At 35.8% G+C, this 21,323-nt stretch overlaps 3 protein-coding genes across 8 annotated transcripts in view; 2 read left to right on the top strand and 1 right to left on the bottom strand.

The window, feature by feature from the left end:
* Positions 1–21,323, bottom strand: part of LOC131433133 (glycerophosphocholine phosphodiesterase GPCPD1) — a 36,318-nt gene that overhangs the window by 10,194 nt on the left and 4,801 nt on the right. For all 6 annotated transcript variants that reach the window (XM_058599965.1, XM_058599966.1, XM_058599964.1 and 3 more), the window contains one exon: positions 19,522–19,773. In XM_058599965.1, coding sequence (XP_058455948.1) covers positions 19,522–19,747 — 226 coding nt within the window. In that variant the 5' untranslated portion in view covers positions 19,748–19,773. The remainder of the gene's footprint in view (positions 1–19,521; positions 19,774–21,323) is intronic.
* LOC131433139 (CLIP domain-containing serine protease B15-like) lies at positions 4,639–6,229 on the top strand. Its single transcript, XM_058599981.1, has 4 exons — positions 4,639–5,077; positions 5,139–5,368; positions 5,434–5,726; positions 5,788–6,229. The coding sequence occupies exons 1-4, from the start codon at positions 4,853–4,855 to the stop codon at positions 6,120–6,122; spliced, it is 1,083 nt and encodes a 360-aa protein (XP_058455964.1). The 5' UTR covers positions 4,639–4,852; the 3' UTR covers positions 6,123–6,229.
* On the top strand, positions 10,146–12,263 carry LOC131433142 (CLIP domain-containing serine protease B15-like). Its single transcript, XM_058599983.1, has 5 exons — positions 10,146–10,225; positions 10,833–11,136; positions 11,201–11,430; positions 11,498–11,790; positions 11,856–12,263. The coding sequence occupies exons 2-5, from the start codon at positions 10,900–10,902 to the stop codon at positions 12,158–12,160; spliced, it is 1,065 nt and encodes a 354-aa protein (XP_058455966.1). The 5' UTR covers positions 10,146–10,225; positions 10,833–10,899; the 3' UTR covers positions 12,161–12,263.

Here is a 21,323-nt window from a genome sequence, read left to right on the forward strand (position 1 = left end):
ATAGCACTTGCTAGAACGCATTATTCTTGTCACCGGGTTGGTGTTAGTTGGGAAACTAGAAACAATGGAGAAACAAAATTTCGTGTTTTTTATGAAAATTAATAGTGATCAAGAAAAAAATAATGAGCATTATCCGGGCTACTTCAAGCAAATCATTCATTATTGGTTGGTATGCTGAATTCATACGTGGTCGTACGAATACCGATGAATATCGTTATGTAAAATCGAAAAGTAGAGTCAGCTGATATCGTAATGATGACGATCACTTGAATATGAAAAAATTGTTTGCAAAATGGATGTCGCATTTTCTCACAGCTGAATAAAAACAACAACGTAGCTCACATGAGTATTTAGCCATGTATAAGCCTAATAAATCTGGATTTTTGTATCGATATGTTACAACGGATCAAACATGGATCCATTATTATACACCTGAGTCAAATCAACAGTCAGCAGCTGATGAAAACCGACCAAATCGTCTAAACGCTCAACCATCGACAGACAAGGTTATGGCCTCTGCATTTGGGATTGCGAATAATTTTTTTTTCATGGAACATTGAAAAGAGAAAAACGGTCAATAGTGCACAGCATTATCAATTCAAAATTTCATTAGGACAAGTCAAATGAATTGATATTCGAATTGCTACCGAATACATCACACTTGCCAGATGTAGCTCTTAATGGCTTTTTTCTGTTATCAGATTGAAAAAGGAGTTTTTTTTTATTCAATATTGTAATATAATTTTAGGCACACTGCTTAAGCTCTTAGATGCCAAGGGTGTTTTCTAATCCTAATTAACGACTAACTTAAAACTAGAATAGTATCATTAGACTATGTCATCTCGTGTTCTCGTCAATCCAGCTTTCAGCTGGCGATCGGCAGCGGTCGATGAATTGAGTGTTGTTTGAGTCTTCCAGATGGTATTGGTGGGTCCGCGGGAAACACCCCCAGGCTACGAAGGCCCGGCGGGTGGCCCGCATACTGGTTTTCTACTGGAGCAGTCTTCCTTGGGCGGTGATGGTGATGTTACGGAAGAGAATGAAAAAGAAAGTAAATATTGTGGAAACGGGGTAAAAAGTGGAAGTGGGAACAAAATGTCTGAAAACGACAGAGATCTAATTAGTTGCCATCGAGATGGTGAAGAGACAGGGAAGGGGGAACGAAAAAGTTAGTGACAAAAAAAAGATCTTGTTAGTTTCAATGAAGATGGTGGACAGGGACGGGGATCGAGAGAATCGGGCGGATGTTAGTGTCGAACCTGTGGGTGGAGATTATTCTTTCTGAGCGAGGAATAACACATTACACTTGTATATCAATGTGCTTAAGGTACTGGTATATGAGAAGCATATATAAACTATCCCGACTCGCCAACACATCCCGAACCGGAACCTCGGGCGGTCTACCTCGGGCTCTAAGGGATTCCAGTAGCTTGGACCTGGCGTCACGATACTCTACGCACGACCACACGACATGCTCGATGTCCTGATAACCGTCGCCACAGTTGCAGAGACCGCTCTCCGCGAGCCCAACACGCCGGAGATGTGCATTGAAAGTGTAGTGATTTGACATGAGCCACGACATAACACGAATGAAATCGCGACTCACGTTCATCCCCCTGAACCAAGGTTTCGTCGATACCTTAGGGATAATGGAATGTAGCCATCTTCCCAGTTCACCATTGCTCCATGAAGTTTGCCAACTTTCGAGAGTTTTCTGACGAGAGATACTGAAAAATTCATTGAAGCAGATTGGTCTTTCATAAATATCACCTTCTAAAGCGCCCACCTTAGCCAATGAGTCTGCCTTTTCATTGCCCGGAATGGAACAATGCGAAGGGACCCAGGCTAACGATATTGAATAAGACCATTCAGATAAAGTTCGCAAGTGCTCCCGTATTTTCCCCAGGAAATATGGGGGATACTTTCCTGGCTTCATTGCCCGGAGAGCTTCTATTGAGCTTAGAATTTCCGTGACAATGAAGTTGTAGCAATCGTCTTAATTTGATGTACTACGTTCTCACCTGAGAAACCGAGAAGGACCAAAATGTAGCAATCGTCCTAATTTCTATGTACTACGTTCTCATCTGAGAAACCAAGAAGGACCAAAATGTAGCACTGATACACTTCAATACTACTTGTTAAAAAAAAAGAACTCTAATCGTTGAACAGTTTATTTATTTTTGATGAATTTAAATTTACGTCTATCTTTTTATCAATAAAATTTTCTTCTGTCTAAAATTTTCATTCCGTTTCTAGTTGCTTGCTTTGATCATCATTTTTAGGTCGTAACAGAAGTAATGGTCTTTGGGCAAGGTTTCAATGATCTCGAGGGTGTACTGAACAGCAGCTAATTCTGCGACGTAAACTGAAGCCGGATCACTGAGTTTGTACGAAGCGGTGATGTTCTGATTGAAGATGCCGAAGCCTGTGGACCTGTCGATGTTTGATCCATCTGTTTTAAATTTATTATAAAATATATTATGGACCACTCGAGGGCGTACGTGTTCCGGAATTCCACGAATCTCTTCTCTCATGGATATGTCGAAAAACACAGTAGAATCAGAAGTATCCAAGAAATAAGCATGGTTGGAAACAAACGAAGAAGGATTAATATTCTGAGCCATGTAATCAAAATACAAGGACATAAAACGGGTCTGAGAATTGAGCTCGACAAGCCTTTCGAAGTTTTCAATCACCATCGGATTTAAGATGTCGCATCGGATTAGCAATCGATATGAGAGGTCCCAGAATCGGTTTTTCAACGGTAAGACGCCCGCGAGCACTTCGAGACTCATCGTATGAGTCGATTGCATGCAACCTTGGGCAATACGCAAACAACGATACTGAATGAAAAAGGAGATTGTTGGAAAAAACGTGATATAAAAGTGGTATAGCAATGTTGGAACACCGTTGAAACAACTGTATTGTTCTTCAAGAAGAGTGCATTGATTAATCGAAATTTGGAAAACTGTGTTGTTTTATGTCAGACCGGGAACTTTTTAACCAACGTGTTACCTAGTAAGATATGGGTTATATAAAAGAATAGGACAACGCTCATTATTACAAAGCATAACTGCGTGAGGAATGTTCTCTTGCGAATCGATGACACAGAGACGAGATTGATAATTGAATCCAGTACCGGCCGTGACCGGATAAAACCGGCCATGGGTGGGGCGGTAGTCTGGAAGGATTCATGGTGTCGGTAGAGTCTTAGTCCAAACCATGCAATAGTTCTGAATCGCTATGAATCGGCCAAGAATAAATTCGAGTTGTCGCTTTACTTTAAATATCAAAGCTGAATGATGAGGATTGAAAATAAGTTTTAAATCCAATCAAATCAACTCTAGTAAGTTTTTGTCCATCGGATTCATAGTCGAAAAGCATCAAATTGAAATTTGGCAGTTCCAATCATAAGATATTTTGTCGACATCATGCGATCCAGTTGATCCAGAATCTTTTAATGATGAATTCAATCCTTCAATCGATCAATAGACTTTTATATCGATGAACTCCCTTTTTTGAATCCGTGAAACGCTGGCTGATGTGTTAGCCAGCATGTTCAAATATCTCAGGTCCCATGTTAACACGTTGTCAACGAAGGCTTCACACTCATCAGGCTTTCCTAACCAATAATGTGTACCTAAAGAACCAGATGTCTGTAAGCAAATAATCTACTTCCCCTCTGAAACACCATACTCTTTTTTTTGCTTACGATTTGGATATTTTATCGTTTCAAACGATCATCGCAAAAAAAAAGTTTTCCATTTGATTTCACACTACGATCGTGTAGGCTTTTCTATATGTGAAAGGCAAACAGCATAGTAATCAAATAAATTCCGGACAAAGAATAATTGTTTGTTTCCATGCAAATTCCAATTCTATAATTGAATTCTACAACAGGGTTGTCCACTCTTACACTCGCACCTGTTAGTACTGTATTCCACTTACATACTCGAACGGAAGGAAGTTAAATAACACAATACTGACAAAACCAGACAAAACAGTCTACGATTTGAAACAATTCAGTTTTATTTTCTCTCTCCCTCTCTAGTTTGATCTGCCGTACGACCAGATGTGGTATTTTAAACCCTTCCCAGTAATGATGATCATCACTAGTCACGATCGTTAAGTGACAACAAAGTGATCAGCTGGGTAAATCATTTTAAACAAATTGAAGCAATTTGTGTTTCAGACACAATTTAGAGAAGAGTCACTTTTATGTCTAGCCGGCGTTTATCCTCTCACTTAAGCAGTCCATAATAATATGTTGAAATGTTTAAATAAAATCAGCACGTGAGGACATATGCACAAACCAGAGTAAGTGATTTGGAACTCCAATAATAATCACTTGGTTATAATTTGCACGAAAATGTTTCTTGAGAGCTTACTGACTGAGAATTGAATTATCGAAGCACTGGAATTCCCCAGACTCAATGCAGAGTCTCATAGTCATCTAATGAACAACAAACACGAAGCGTAACGGCGAAAAGGAATGAAATTAAGAGGATTATAAATAATAGAAGCATAATTATATACGCAAATTTTTGGTAATTCATATTCGACCTATTAGTTTTGGGTTACATAATTAGTGTTAAGTTTATTTTAGACAAAGAATAAAGTTTTGTCTGTGGGTTAAATATGGACTATATTCAATGTGATTTTTTGATTATAACAGTACAAAATTCAATACGTGTAAGGGGGATAGCTCGAAGCATCGGTACTTTTTAGTTATAATCAGTCTTGGCACTGCCCTCACAGTAATCTTTTAACTTGAGTGAAATCGCTTTGCGTCAGCATCAGTTGAGACCAGTTCATTGGAAGCGCCGTCCGAAGCATTGATTAAACACGAAAAATGAAAACTCTTATTTCACTGATGATGTTTATAACGCTTTCTGTGTGTTTAGAAGTCAATGAATCCTGTATTACACCCTGCAATGCACCTGGAAAGTGTGTTCCTGTGCGAAACTGCGAACATGCACGGAAAATCATACAAAAACCTAACGCGACATATCGGGATTCGCAATACTTGGTTGAGAGTAGATGCGGAACAATGTCTGGGTCCAGACCAATACCATTGGTAAGCCGATAACTACCATTACAAAGAAGAAAAAAATACATTGTAACAAACGACATTACAGATATGCTGCCCAAATTTACTCAATCCCGATCGATGTGGTGCGCTAGATTTTGCAAACCGAATACTTGGAGGAGAAGTCACAGAGATCGGAGAACATCCATGGGCTGCGTTACTTATTTACGATTTGGGAGGGAACCGATTTTCACCAAAGTGTGGAGGATCCCTGCTTAATTCGCGTTACGTGTTAACCGCCGCTCATTGTATTAGGGATGTCCCGAAGAAATGGAAGTTGTAAGCGTTTCTTAAAGTTTCTCGGAGATTTATTTATTGAACTTACTCTTGCGATGTAATTTTAGACATAGAGTTCGACTTAGTGAGTGGAATACCATCAGTAAAGAAAACTGCACTACCGTAAACAATGAGCAAATCTGTCGAAAAGATTTCGAAGTTGAAAAAATCATTGTTCATCCAAATTACGATTTGAAGGTGAGAAACAAGCAACATGACATTACGTTACTAAAGCTAGCTACAGAAGTGGTATTTGACAAGTACGTACGACCTATTTGTTTGCCACTAGATGACACTATCGGAGAAATGCCCATAGACGACGAAGATTTTACGGTTACCGGTTGGGGACAGACTGAAACAGGTGAAATGAATGCTCATAAATGTTACCTCGTTAATCGCTAAACTTACTATACTACTTGCAGAATTCAGGAGTGCTGTTCAGTTGCACGTGGATTTAGTTGGAAGAAATAATGAAGTGTGCGATGAAGCATTTGCCATAGCCAACATCTCACTAGCTGATACGCACATCTGTGTGGGCGGCGAAAAGGGCAAGGATTCATGCAAGGGTGACTCGGGTGGACCATTGATGAGGCTAGTACACGGTGTTTGGTATCAAGTTGGTGTTGTAAGCTTCGGATCCAGGTTTTGCGGTTCGGAAAATTTTCCGGGGATCTATACTAATGTGGCAAAATATCTGAATTGGATAGAAGATACTGTGAATGAGAGTCACTGCGAAACTAGCGAAGAAGATTACTGATTGGATAAAGGTGACGATAGCAGACGGAAATAAACCAACAATAACGACATTATTTTATTCAGAGTTAAGCCCTGTCCGCATTAGGCCGATCCGACCGATCCGAGCTCCCCGGCGTTTACTTTTTCTCTGCTTCGGCTATGGCTGAGCTGCACATGCAGCTGTGTGCATGTGCAGCTCAGCCATAGCCGAAACAGAGAAAAAGTAAACGCCGGAGAGGTCGGATCGGTCGGATCGGCCTAATGCGGATAGCCGTTTAGTGAGTGCTCCAGAGATATAAACCAATCATTACTGGGCAGAACAACTAAACGATTAGTACATAAATCGGATCCAAAAATTGCTTTGGAACATTTCACTGTTCTATTTTATTTTGCATTAAAACGATCCGATCTGCCGTGAAAATGTTTGTATAGCCTTCCCGAATCAACTAGTGTTATATCTATCTGAATCTTGAAAAACTATACATGATGGAATATATGGGTCCTCTACTGCTGATTATCTTCGAATTAATGGAATTAACGATATATGCTTATAACATACTTTTAAGTTTGATCAGTATCCAGTACAGCTGAACATTAGAGATGGTCGGGTATCGGGTATTTTACCCGAAACCCGACCCGTACCCGTACCCGACGGGTTTTTGGTCGGGTACGGGTAAAAATTTTTATTTTCAATCGGGTACGGGTCGGGTACGGGTAAAAAAAATTTACTGCTTACTCGGGTACGGGTCGGGCCGGGTAAAAAAATTTACTACTCACTCGGGTACGAGTCGGGCACGGGTAAATTTTTTTTTCTGATCGATTACCCGACCATTTGTACTTCACATAAATATATTTACACGTTGACGAGAATTTTTTATTGCAAAACAGTTGTTCCGAAAAATAAACAATTTGATTCAAGGGGTTTTGACATTCGCGCCTAGAACCAGACCTGAAAACTGGCATCTTTTTCCAGAAAAAAAAACATTTCTTTTCTTCATTTAAAAAAAAACGATCAATCATAGTTACGTGAAAAGTTATGTGAATATTTTCCACCCTACTTTTTTATAACATATTTAATAAGATACACTGCCTTAGCTCTAAGATGTTGCGGTCAGACCCTACTTTCCACGTAGGTTTTAATGGACTGCCATTTTAAAGCTGTTTAATGCACAATCCAGTAAAAATTATTTGATTAATATATAAAATGTAGTGTAGTATCACATATCACATTCAGATACCAGAAAACTGTTATTTTAAATATGGTTGGAGATTTTCAAAATTTACATATAAATCATTAGGATTCTAACCATAAAAACATGAACATTTATTTCAGAAAATCTGCATAGAAGTTCTTCTTATTCTTCACTTCTGGGTGGTGTCACCTCACTTGAAATGACACCGATTGATGGCACAGCAAGTTGAGCTATATTGCCAGTTCGATGTCAACATTTCATAAGGGCACATAAACCAATGAGAGTTTATCTTTGTTTACTTTCTCTTTTGTGAATATCTCCTTAATTTTCACGTGTACCTACAAAGTATTCGTGTAATATGAAAGATAATATCTCCATGTTTCCAACATTACCAAATATGTAACGAACGTTTGTATAATAACGCAGATATAGTCGAAAGAGAAAGTAAACAAAGAAAATCTGTCAATTGTTTTTAGGCCCTTTTGAAATGTTGACGTCGAGTTAATTTACGTTTCTTTTCACTGAAAATCTGGATGCGTGACAGTCGCAAAAGTACGGGTGAAAATCTTTTTACGCGAAATGCTCAAATTTTCACCGTGTTCACTCGTTGAGGGTTCCAAGGGAGGTGGAACAGAAATTCAATGGCTGTAAAAACCACCAGCTCCCGTTAACATCGTTGGTGTGGGTTTGTGAGGCTTACAAAACGGGCATATTTGACAGATTAATTTAAATCAAAATGATAATTCATTTTGCTTTGTAGTAAAAAAATGTAACCAAAAAAAATTTCTCACAAATGTTCAAACTACTTACACTTGAAGGACTCACAGTTCACCATTACGTGAATTATTTGATGTTTGGTCAATTCACGTAAACGAACCGATGATACTCTATTAATTTTAGGGGATTTTCGTGATTTTTCAAGTGATTCTAATGTGAATTTTTATTTGTGTGTCAAGATAACGAGCACGCTTACTTGTGGTTCTAAAGAATTGGATCAAAAGTCGCACTGTTTCGTAAAAACCATACCTACCCAAAATAGAATACAGCGGGTATTACGGCATTTTGGATAAATATGCTTCTCGAAAAATTTGAGTAGATATTACTCCCTTTTGTTGACATTTGTAAATGAGTATAAAGTACCAAAGACATTGGAAATCTATTCATGCTTCACAGTGTATTTATATATTTAAATGTAAACAAGCATTTTAATGTATTTTACTTTCAAACTAGAGCCTGATACGCTCTATCTAGCTCGCTATCTAAAACACTATTTTTTCCATCCTGAATTTTGGTAAACTTTTTACTACTCATTCGGGTCGGGTACGGGTACAGGTAATTTTTAAACTGGTATGGGTCGGGTACGGGTAATGTTTTTTATTTTTTATCGGGTACGGGTCGGGTACGGGTAATTTTTTTTATTATTGATCGGGTACGGGTCGGGTACGGGTAATTTTTTAAATTTTTAATCGGGTACGGGTCGGGTACGGGTAATTTTTTTTGCTGATCACTCGGGTACGGGTCGGGTTCGGGTATAAGAATTTCTATACCCGACCATCTCTACTGAACATGCAGGGTAGTTTCATTGGCAAAACGATTTCCCTTGATAGGATCTTACTACGGACTCGAGTCTCGTCTCTGCGGTAGCTTTTTCGCGGTTTTCATTTCATAATTGTATTAGCATGTCATTCATCCAATCTGTTTCCCTTGCTAGATACTGATCAAATTTAAAACAAGCACAAGGCGGCTTTACGTCTTAACAAGACTAAAATAAATCGTTGATAACATATACGTTTTTTCTCGTCAACATGTGCAAATTTTGGCATCTCGTAACAGGATATTCTCAGCATGAGCAAAATGTACAGTCAACGTTTTAAAGTCCAGTCAATAACATTCTAGAAAAGGAATTTATAAAATTTCGAAATAAAATTTTTGAAACTTTAGTTTGAACGACCGCCTCAGATGAAATTGAAGATAGATTTTCTAGATGATCAGATATGGAATCAACAAATCATCCTTCAATGTACAACTTCTGGTAACCCAAAAACAGACTTGAACTTTATCTTCACTCTAACGAGAATTAGTGGATTTGGAAAAGTTTAAAAGGGATTGTGTGACATTAACGAGTTCAAGGTAGTTTAAGAGAACGAGTTATAAACAGTTTATTTGTCTGAGTTTGTCCAGAGTTCTGTGTGACTTGACTCTTGAACTGGAACTAATTCATTCAAATGCCTGGGTAAATTTAAAACAAATACGGGACTATCTACAAGCACCTACTCGACTATTACAAAACGTTACCTTTCATTCCGTTACGATAACAAAAATTATCCTGCCTTTAACAGAAATTTTCATGTCATTCGCTTCTTCGATGAAGTCATGTTCTATTACTTTTGGCTTGAAATTATATGTTACTACGTTTTCAAATTCTTTAGAGGTTAATGTGTTTTGTTTATTTTTATAATTATCTGTAGTATCTTTCTACTTGTACAGTTTTTATTTGATAGTTCTTGCTGCAGAAAACGTTCTGGTACACTTCTAAATACTTCCATGATTCGTACGAAACTAACGCAGTGGCACAATAAATGTAGCTTGATTTCAATACTTTTACAGTTTTGATTCAGTTTTTGCTATCACGCGCACAAATTTAACAATAATTCCACACACCTGAATGTACGAGTTGCGATGCGAACACAACTAGGAGCGTCAAACTCGTAAAATGTTCGTGACAAAAGTAAAAAGTGAATTGTTTCTATTATTTCACATTTTATCGGTACAGTAACATGTTTAGCCATTTTCAGTCAATCAAATTTTAGTGCCTAAGATTTTCAGTGCTAATGATTGAATATTGAAAATAAAATCTATTTTAAGAAAACTTTTTTTTTGTTTGGTTGTAGTGAAACAACATACAATTGAAGTAAAAAAATAAAACTTTATGGTAAGCATATTCTAACACTTCAATTAAATGATTGGTCATTACATTAACAACTCAACCATATAGGAATGCACGAAGATGATGATCGTCGAAGATTATTTTTGGTAATAAATCTAAAACTTCGTCTAGTATTAATTGAATAGAAAGAAATATACTCATATAGATATTATTTAATTAAATTCCGGTAAACTTCTGCGAATAAAAATAACGGAATGATACAGGACTTTAGCAGTTTGAATCAATAAAAATTTTATCGACAACCGTAAATTTATTTGGTGTGTAGTAATTTAGAATGAGAAAATTTGATGACCATGGACTTACATTAAGTTTGACTTTCTGATTTACATTGAAAAACTTTTTTGTCTTCGGTGGAATAGACTTTTATCCACTTCTGTTATGTTATGTAATGTTTTATGCCATCGAAAATTTGTCTATCATTTTCTACTCGCGAATTCTAGAATAATTAAGTTCACTGGACATAATTACTCATCGTTGAAGGTTTGAATCACTCACACGACCAGTCGTCGTTTCATCATTATGTTTTCCCTTTTAATCATTTACACCACTATTATCTATCTATATTTGTTGTACCGATCGTATACAAAAACAGAATAATCAACAACCAGTACACTACGAGAGATTCTGTAGGAAAGACACGGTCGTAAATATTTCACGTAATGATGAAGTGGTGGATTTTAATGCTAATTTTAAAGCTACAATTTGATCAAATCCGAACAGAAGCGCATGAAACCTGCACAACATCGTCTCGTCAAATTGGACAATGCAAACTTGTAAAAGATTGTGAATTTGTAAGAAGTATTCTACACAATCCAAACCCTACACATGAAGAGTGGTACTACTTGGATCATAATACATGTGGAAAAGTTCACGCAGATCCTGTTCCAAAACCTCTGGTACAAAGGAAAAAGTTTTGGCTTAGTGAATTATGATGATAACGAATTATCATTATATTTTTAGATATGCTGTCCAGAAATATATAATGTGCCGGAATGTGGAGTAGCCAAAATCGGGAATAGAATTTTCGGAGGCGATGAATCAGTGTTGGGTGAAATTCCCTGGGCTGGTGTTATTGTTTATAGGATCAGTAAAAAACGATTGTCTGTAAAATGTGGTTGCAGTCTCTTGAACTCTAGGTGGGCTCTCACTGCAGCTCATTGCATAAATGATGTTCCCAGTAGCTGGCGGATGTGTGTATTTAAGCATTCTATATTGAGCGAAATGTTAAGTGTCTCGTTTTATGTTTTTTTTTTATAGACACCAAGTGAGGTTCAGTGAATGGAACATTCTTAAAAAACCACGATGCACTGTGCTCGATGGAGTAATGATTTGTAGACAGGAATACGATATTGAGCGATCGGTTGTACATCCATTATATCAAACGAATTCTGCCAGCATGAGACACGATGTAGCTCTACTTAAAACGGTAAAGGAAGTTCAATTTAATGACTACGTTATTCCTATTTGTCTACCATATAGCGAAGAAATTAGAGAAATGCCGATAAACGGGCAAAAATTCATCGTTACCGGTTGGGGACAAACAGATAAAGGTAACACCTTGGATCCAAACGCTCTGTTGCGCTATCAATATAAACCAATTATCTCATTACCCTAGGAAATAAAGCCGGAGTACAACGTCACGTAACCATTGCTGGTCAAGACAACAGTATGTGCAATACAGCATTCTCTCGGCTGAACATAACGCTTACAATTGAACAGATATGTGCAGGAGGTGAATTCGGGGAGGATTCTTGTCGTGGTGATTCTGGTGGTTCCCTGACATTGCAACATGGACTTGTTAATTATCAAATTGGGGTCGTCAGTTTCGGTGCTGTTGAATGTGGAACAAAGAATCATCCAGGAATTTACACCAACGTAATTCAGTATCTGGATTGGATTGAAGATGTAATGATTGATTGAGTACATATGTTTGATTCAAAATATTATATACGGGGTAGTTTATCATGTCTACATACACATATGAAACAAGTTACAAAATATATAAACGCGCATCAATCAAGAATGGCCGCACGGATTAACACAACACTTTTCCGACGTTATCTGCTTCGACTTCCCCCATAATATTGCATAAAACTAATCGAAGAAGTGAAGAAAATCTAGAAAAAATTGTTTGCATGGAATTGGAAATTTCCCACTCAATGCATCCTGGATTTTCGACGACGCGCATTTATTTTTTCTTTGTATTTTCTAAAAGTAAAACATTTCAAGAATGTTTTGTCAAATTTTCAAGCATGTAAGAACAAAACTCTGGAAAATATGGGCCTATGTCATTACTTATCTCATACTGCTAAGAGGCACACAGGTCCAAGAGTTCTACTACGATTTTTGTTAATTTGGGGAGGTTTTACAAATACAATATGGCGTATTTTTTGCGAAAAATCGCAGTTTTAGCTTTAAACCACCACCAAAAATTTAATAAAATTCTAAAAGAATCAAATATAAATGTAGGGATGTAGAAAAACATCTACTACAACTATGTTGCTTTGATTGTTGACTACTGATAATTCTCCGCTGAGATACAGTGGACACCGCAAATCATGATTTCCAAAACGCATCCTCAGAAATGCTTCTTCGCCAACTTATTTCTCAATGTTTTTCGACGAAAATATTACAAATTGTTGTTTGAGTGGAGCTTTGTATTATGCAAAACATTTAAATTTAACGATTTATTAATTTTAGTTGGTTTGACCAGTGGCGTCTCGTCCTCATGTGCACCTCGTGCACTGCACAACCGGTCGAATTGAAGGAATGAACTGCGTCCCCAACCCCAACCAAATTCAATTATTTTTTTTGGAATCTTTATTTATTCGATGAAAGCAGGTTGAATCGCACCGATATTGCGTGTATTTCGTGTATTTCACGCATCTCGTATACATCTGACATAAAATTTCAAGTATCTGTTGTCGCTGTGTTAGTGTCTTTTCCGTGCACATGAGTTACTGCACAGATTCAAGAAGAGAAAGAATTACTCAGCTCAGCTCTGAGATTTGTTTGTTTAATAAAAAATCTCATCCGAAAGTATATCGTTATCTCATTTTATTGAAAAACACAAGCGAATCTCTATTCCTCAATCTTTAATCTTCACTTACAACGAACTGTTACATCTGCTATCATATCACATAAGTAGTGCACAACTAGTCAATTTTGTCACGAGACGCCACTGGGTTTGACATAAGCCGCCATAACTAAGTTCAGTTTTGCAATGATTAAATGGAAACATATATTGGAGAAGCCAAATGAATGAAAAACTAACAGAAAAGATAATTTATTGGAAAAAGATGCGCTCAGAGACAGGACTCGAGCCTGTGTTCTTATGCATTCCGTGAACCCTTGTTATAGACACTCTAAAACGCAGTCAAACACTTTTTTGAATAGCTCTAAAAAAATTCGCAGAAATTGTGTTTTTTTCATTTTTTAGACAAGTATTATATATGAGAACATAAATGATATGAGAAAGGATTTTTGAGTGCTATTTTTTAATGTGGAACACATTTTTGTTTTCTATATAGGGGTGCAAATTAGAAACTCAAGAAAAATACACGTAGAAATGTGGTCAGGTTTAGAACAATTACAGCTCAGTCAATTTTGTATCAATTAATAATATTATGTCACCATTTGATTGGAAATATTTCTACGTATTCATTTAAATGTTCATAGCCATATATTTTTAAATGTATATCATTGAAATGTTGGTTAATAGCTAGCAGTGTCCTATTTTGTCTGCAAAAAATCTCCGGCATACCGGATTTCCCTGCCATAGTCGACGGTTGTGAAGGAGTAAGCGATATATCAAAGGGAAAGCATCACTCTGATTGGTCAATCGATGCAAAAGCGAAAATTTTGGAAGCACGCGAAACTATAAATATAAGCAAAATTATAGCTAACATTTCAGTTCTACGCTTAGCATGCTAGAGGTTGGTTGTTGCTAGACAGCAAGACAAAAAGTGCCATAAAACGATTTGAAGCTTTAATTGGTATGCTCTGAGCTTGTGTCATGCAAGATCGGATGAAATTCCATGTTATGTAGCTTCGCCTGAGAAATTGACAATTACCTCAGGGTAAATTTTGAGTACATAAGATTAATTTCTAATTTATATAAGATGAACTCGATTGATAATGAGAAAAAGTTTATCGCTTCAACCGAAATCGCAGAATGGTAGTAATGGTAGAGAAACGCTATAAAAATAACTCATTGCATACAAAACTTGAACACAAGCTTGGTAAAAAGAAGCTTAAATATCGATATCTGTATCGCAAGCATGTGCAAACATATAATTGCATACATCTGGGCTATTGATGTAATTTCGCCGGCTGAAAACAAATACGAATCATGACAAATATAGTCTATATTCTGGGTTCGTGTGTTCGGTGTTGGTTCATAATAAAGACTAAGCAGACTCTCATGCATTTGCGGATTCAAAACTGTGACGATTAATTGAAAATGTCGATCATTAGAAATTTTGGTTGCCTTGTTCCACATCAATGTCTCGAGCAACCCCATGGGGTCCTTGTAGTTTTTAAATACGCCCCTAGTATTAAATATAGGATTATGAACAATACGCTGATCCACAAGACATTATAAAGGTATGAGCATTTGCTTGATAGAAGATTTATGGTTTTAATTGCCCTTGAAATACGTTTGAAAATCTCATCCACAAATTGTCCAAACGTTCATCGTCAAAACCGACAATACCACACAGCTCAATTTATTCGACCTTTATCCACTAAACTAGCTGTTCAAGATAAAAACTCAGGCTATTTTAAAGGAATTCGAGGTAACAGTACACTGAGAAAATTGAGCATATGAGGTTCAGGACTTATTTCGTATGAATGTTTATTTTGAAAACTCAAACCTGTTTGATACGATGCATTTGACAATCATAGGTTTGTTTAATGAATGCATAAAACTGCGGGGCTTGAATTTCATACGACGTTACAACAAGTCATTCTGTAAAATTTTTTTGCTTGTGGCATATATGGTAAATTTGTTTGTAAAATAGATGCAGCATAAAAATGCATTTGATTTGACGCACTAATGAAAACTACGGTGACTGAACTGATGATATTCATATCGTGTTTCTTATGAACAATTTAGTTTTGTTCGTGCAGTGCAAAGATTTATTGGAAACGAGTGATGTTTATTACCTATAATTGTCATCAACCTGTTTACAAAATTCGTCAGCCTTCGTTATGATTTTCAAACAACGAGCTAATAAACATCATAAGGAACCCTTGCGTAAAAAAAATACACTTATCATTTGAAATGTTTTATAGATGTCTGTCAAACTGAGGAATTTGAATACAATCTATCAATTGACACTGACGAGACCGAGAATTTGAATCTTCAACATCAAAGCGAACAGGAAGCACCTGAATCGGAAATTCATGCGAATGCAGAAATAATCTAATAATTGGATTTAATCATTGGTCAATTTTGAAATCTCTAAAACTTTGCACAATTTAGTCAAATCCCTAAGACTACTTAAAAACAAGAATTAAAATATAATGAAGTTTGAAATTTTTCAATTGGTAATGAACTTTTAACTTTTTTCATTAAATAAACAATAAGTTTGTTTTTTGAAATCGCTTATTTGAAAGCTAAGGAAAAGACGCACATTTCATGTCTTGGACGAATATTTTTATCTTTATTAGATCTCCTTTGTGAAGGCGGAAATTCGACGTATCATATTGACATAAACAAATACGTATCGAATATTTTTTAGTTGTTAACCGAGAAAAAAGTTAGATGGGAAAAAAATTTGTGGCTATTTTTGTGTACAATGCCCCATATGTGCTCACAAAAATTCCTGAACTTTTCTAGAAAAGAAGTATAGCTAAGGTTAAAAGTGAATGAACAAGTAAGAACTCTCCTTCCGTAAAACAAATCCATCTAACATTAAAAACGATATTCTTTCAGAATCGGATTTTAGCGACATACAACAAAAATTTTTAAAAATTCTTTTGAAAAATCATTTATTTTTTTCTATGTAATTTCTTATAGTAAAACATTTCAAGAATATTCTGTGAATTTTTCAAGTCTATCGAAACAAAACTCAGCAAGTTATGGACCTTCATCTTTGTTTATCTCATACTGCGAAGAAGTAAAAGCTCGGCACACAGGTCCACGATTCTGCTTCGATTGACTTAAAAACTTGACAAAACATTCTTTAAATGTTTCATTATAACAAATTATAAAAGAAAATATATGATTTTTTTCAAATATTAGACCCTACGGGCTCTCTTGAGTAATAAATTGTTTCCATTTATTTTATAGACAAAAACTTTAAACGCGTTTTTCTCGAAAGCAGGTTTTGAAAGTCCGTGTCCATCGTCATTCAAAAACTACTACACCAATTTTGTTCAAATTTTGCATACACTTTCTACATATAAAAAACCAGACCCCAACGTTTTCCTTTTCATTGTTTGTTACTTCGGGAAGGTTTTACAGGTACAAAATGACGTTTTTTTCATGAAAAATCATAGTTTTCACTTTAAGTAACCAAAAAATATTCAAAAAATTGAAAATAAATCAAACAGAGACGTTGGGGTCTAGAGAAACTTCTACTCTAACTACTTTGTTTCTTCACTTCTGAGTCTACGCTGAGATACAATTGACACCGCAAATCATGATTTTTAAGAAGTGTTCTCAAAAATATCTCTTCACCGATTTTTTATCAATATTTTTCCACGAAAAAATTATAAAATGTGGTTCGAATGATGCTTTTTATCATGCAGAACATTTGAATTTATTTTGTTGAACGATAATTCTGAAAAAAAAATTCGCGGAAATGATGATTTTTTTTCATCATTTAGACCCAACCCCCCTCTTGCGTTTGTTGCTTTGAAAAACAACAACAAACTATGCCTCCTGTGACTGAGAATATCTCCAAATTCAATGCATTCATACTGAAGTTTTCTTCGTTTCTTCCATAAGTAAAAGTAGAAATTACAGGTCGATGGGAAAATTATAAATGGCTTGATGGCAATGCGAATCTAACTCAATATCGTGACTCTTCTAAGTTACCAATATTTTTTAAAATATTTGTTAATCAACAAACGACAGGTGCATCCATCATGTCATCCCTTTATTGAACTGCGGTGGATGAGCAAAAAAAAAGCGATTTGCAAAAACGCACATCTAAATGCAAGCATCTCTCGTGCACGGAAAGACCGAAATCATCATTTTGGCGAAAAAATTAGTTGATTTTCTGATTTTAGTTAGTTATTTTTTGAGACAACTAAAAAAATCTTACTTTTGCCAATTTAGATTATTTAATGCTAATTCCCTTAATAATAATAAAATATTTGTTGAAATGGCTATATTTTTAGTTGAATTCACCAATTAAACGTGCTGTCATTTCTTAGCTAAGGCACACTTCATTTACAACTAATTTTTTAATTGAATTAGAGAAATAAAATGTTGTTTTCAACCAACATAAATAGTTGAATTGGTTTCTGCAATTTGCAGCTATATGGCGCTCTGTCACCGAAAAAATGGTTAACATCCTAATGACTACTAGCCACTAGATGGCACACTACTATCGAAAAATATTTCAGTCGCGGTTGTCTTTTCTTTATTGGCAGGTATAAATACGATGTTGTATTGGAGAAAAAGACATAAACAAAACATCAACTTCTTTATGAAAATTTTTCTTCTAAGTCGCTGTTTTCTTCATTCGACTTCGCGAAATCGACTCTCTCACTTGAAACTTTAAGCACTCGGAAAACATAAACCGAATACATATATAATTAGAGTGCAACATTCGAGACTCACTTTACTGCTCCGTGTAATAACATTATTACGCACAATCGCTTCAAATGCGCACAAACTCTGAATAAATACACTTTCCACTAATAGTTTACGTCATTTTTACATATCGGTTTAGAAATTTATATATGGATATATCGTAACACATTCGAAGAACATCTAAACAATTTGCAAGCAGTTTCAACAAGACTGTCATTTTTAGCCTTTTAATGGATTGTTTTGCTTTGACACATCTCATAAGTTTTTGGCTAATAAACTTGTTAATAAGACCAATTTCATTTTTGTTTTCTTTGTGCTGTCCTTCAGTAATGATGGTGATAGATAAATAGAAACAAATTTTCTGATTTTAATAACAAAATTAGTTGTCAATGAGAATTTCGTGTTGGATTGAAATATTGCTGGTTTGTGTCCAGGATATGCGCCAACTAAACACATTGTCTAAAAATAAGAGTTTTTTTCAGCAAAGTTATTTTCGAATTTCAACTAATTTTTTAGTTATTTTGGAAATTCTGTTGTTAAAATCAACTAATTAAAAAACAGTAATACGAATTAGGCGCAGAACTAATTTCGGTCGTTCCGTGTGAAGTAATCAGAAAGTACGAGTTTTTCAAAAGCTCAAACTAATTTGAATTCTCTTATCATCGTCAATCTTTGAATTCTCCTTCGTCGACATCAATATTTACATTTCTGTGATCCTACTCTAAAATCCATAGTTGAGGACATTCAAAATGAAATTAAACATTTATTGAACAAATCAAACCATCTTCTACACCTTTCTAAAGTTCTTGACAAACCACAACTATTTCAATTTGGTGAGTCCTATTGAAATCAACATCACAACAAAAGTATTGTCTTAAGATGACATTACAGAGACAAATTATCTTCCCAATGTTACTTTTGTCAACAATTTTGCATACTTATTCTGAAATTTAATGAAAATCATGTTGAGTATTCATTATGCCGTTATTGATAACAACTCTGATGCTTTCTTATTGATTTGAAGCTTAAATTGTTTGATGATTTTTTTTGTTTCAATTATAGAGGTTTTAACACCTTAAGGTCATTCGCCTCTTCGGACCAGAAATTTTTTTTGGCCCTATGTGCGGGGTTGGGAATCGAACCCAGGTGGGCTGCGTGATAGGCAGTTTGATGAAATGTTGGCCCAATTGCCAAGTCTCGCTCAAACACAAACTATGGTATTGCCTCCTACTTTTAACTTGTTGAATTAGTTTTCTGGTAGCCTGTTTACTTATCTCCAAATTAAGCCATTATCTTCAGTAGGCGACTATAACAAGATTAATAAATAATACTATCTCTCTATGTACAAAAAACCTTAAACTCCTCAGATCCTGGAGTCTGATAAAGCATTGCTTCAATTTGAAGATCTGTATTGCCTAGAGCCCTAACAAAAAGTTCCGAGCCAGGTTAAATTAGTCAGCTATGATTATGATATCTGATTTCCATAACCAAAAGTAAGTAATTAAATGCTCACCTTGCTCACGTTGCATTTGTACACAATGTTCTGGTTCCCAGTTTCCCAACGCTTCACAATTCCCAGTAACTGCAATTGTTTCATCCTTCAGTAACTCATCAATCACCAGCACTCGAAATGTTTGCTTTCGATCGCCGGGTGGTTTCAGTGGTTTGGACTTTTTAACGACAGATGTTGCGTTACTCGCAGAGCCATCCTTTTCTTCCAGAAACCACCAACGCTGCATGGCAACTTCAGAGTACTGAGTTATATCTGCAAAATTAAAAATAAATGATAGCCTCGGTCAATACATGTCACACCAATAAAACCAGCTTATCAGTATTGTATTACAAGAGTGCGCAATGTTGACACATTTCGCAAGCGCTACTGATCTTCGTGCATACGATGGAAATCGAATGAAATGCCGTGTTAATATGAAATTAGAACATGTAATCAAGTTTGTTATACGATTTTTCTTTTTTTGGCTTATCTCATTTAGAAATTATTGGCCCGTTATAGGAAATAGTTTCATTAAATCGTTACCGTAAAGTTTGAGATGAACTATATTAGCACTCATCTTTTCTACAATATAAACTCAATATTGTTACCCCTTTTTTAAATTAAATTAATCTTTCGTTCTTGGAATTGGTGTCGTAACTAGTCAAATGATTATCGAAGGTAAAGGCTTTTTCATAGCCTTTGTAATAATGTTACAGACATTTTTTAATACACAACCTATATTTACTGATCATGAAGCTAATATTATTCATCTTTGTCAGGGCCGGAGTTTCAATTGGTTTGGCCTAGGGACAATTTTTAGGAATCATATACTTGACAACGAAGTCGACTCTGTTGACTTTGTACCAGGCTACAGTGTCCTTTGCGTAATGCACTGAAGTAAATCCTCCCAAAACTATACTGGACTAGGATATTTTCGGATCATGAGGAGTCGGTGCCGCTAAAAGCATTCCCGAACGTAAACACCCGCAGTCATAGTAGTTTCTGGGACACCCTATAGTCATAGTGATGTCATTTGCGAAAAAAGAATAATGCAGTTTCCATGTCTATAATTTTAGAAGAGATCGCAGAAATAAACCAACGATTGAAAAGCTCTGTTTGTTCGTAGTTTCTACTGATGATTACGTTTCCATAGATGTCATTCCGAAGCACCAGCATGGATATTCACTAAATTTTAATATTTTTTGTGCACCATTTGTCAGAAAAGCACATGAATTTCTCGCATGGCGGCTTGTCAAAGCCAACAGAGAAATTTTTTTCTCCGAACAATGACATGATCTAGGTGAGATGCTCACCCAGAAGATATTCTGATTATATGTAAGAAAATATTTACCCTCTAACATTTACTCTAGAATTGTCTGTATCCTAGATTCTCCCAAATCAACTTTTTTTTCTTTTCGACTCATTTATGTTAGACGAAACTAGATTTTCAAATAAGAGCTCGAATGTAGGTTTTGCAAAAATATTCTACACTGATGGGTGACACATTTTATTTCTTACTGGATTTAGTATTTGCATCAATACTTTATTCTTCTCCTTTAAGCTAGCAATGACTGAGCGGAAAGACAAATTGAGAAGTTAAATGAATGAAACCTTATAGAGGAGATATTTTATTTTGGAAAATAGATACTCAGAGGCAGGATTCGAACCAGCGTTCTTATGCATTCCGTGCATACGCGTTTATCTAACTTAGCTTAGCTTAATTACTTAGTTTAGCTGTAGTAGACACCAACGTTATCAGGGACATGGATACAAATCCATTACCGGTACCATGAATAAGACATCATGAGAATCATGAAACATGA

The sequence above is a fragment of the Malaya genurostris genome, chromosome 2, assembly GCF_030247185.1.
Source record: "Malaya genurostris strain Urasoe2022 chromosome 2, Malgen_1.1, whole genome shotgun sequence".
Lineage (NCBI taxonomy): Eukaryota > Metazoa > Arthropoda > Insecta > Diptera > Culicidae > Malaya > Malaya genurostris.

Excerpts from the sequence above, each read along its gene's own strand:
- LOC131433139 (XM_058599981.1), top strand. The coding sequence starts at position 4,853 with ATGAAAACTCTTATTTCACTGATGATGTTTATAACGCTTTCTGTGTGT. Across the intron at positions 5,369-5,433 it reads GTCCCGAAGAAATGGAAGTT|ACATAGAGTTCGACTTAGTG; the intron begins GTAAGCGTTTCT and ends ATGTAATTTTAG. Across the intron at positions 5,727-5,787 it reads TTGGGGACAGACTGAAACAG|AATTCAGGAGTGCTGTTCAG; the intron begins GTGAAATGAATG and ends TACTACTTGCAG.
- LOC131433142 (XM_058599983.1), top strand. The coding sequence starts at position 10,900 with ATGATGAAGTGGTGGATTTTAATGCTAATTTTAAAGCTACAATTTGAT. Across the intron at positions 11,137-11,200 it reads ATCCTGTTCCAAAACCTCTG|ATATGCTGTCCAGAAATATA; the intron begins GTACAAAGGAAA and ends TTATATTTTTAG. Across the intron at positions 11,791-11,855 it reads TTGGGGACAAACAGATAAAG|GAAATAAAGCCGGAGTACAA; the intron begins GTAACACCTTGG and ends TCATTACCCTAG.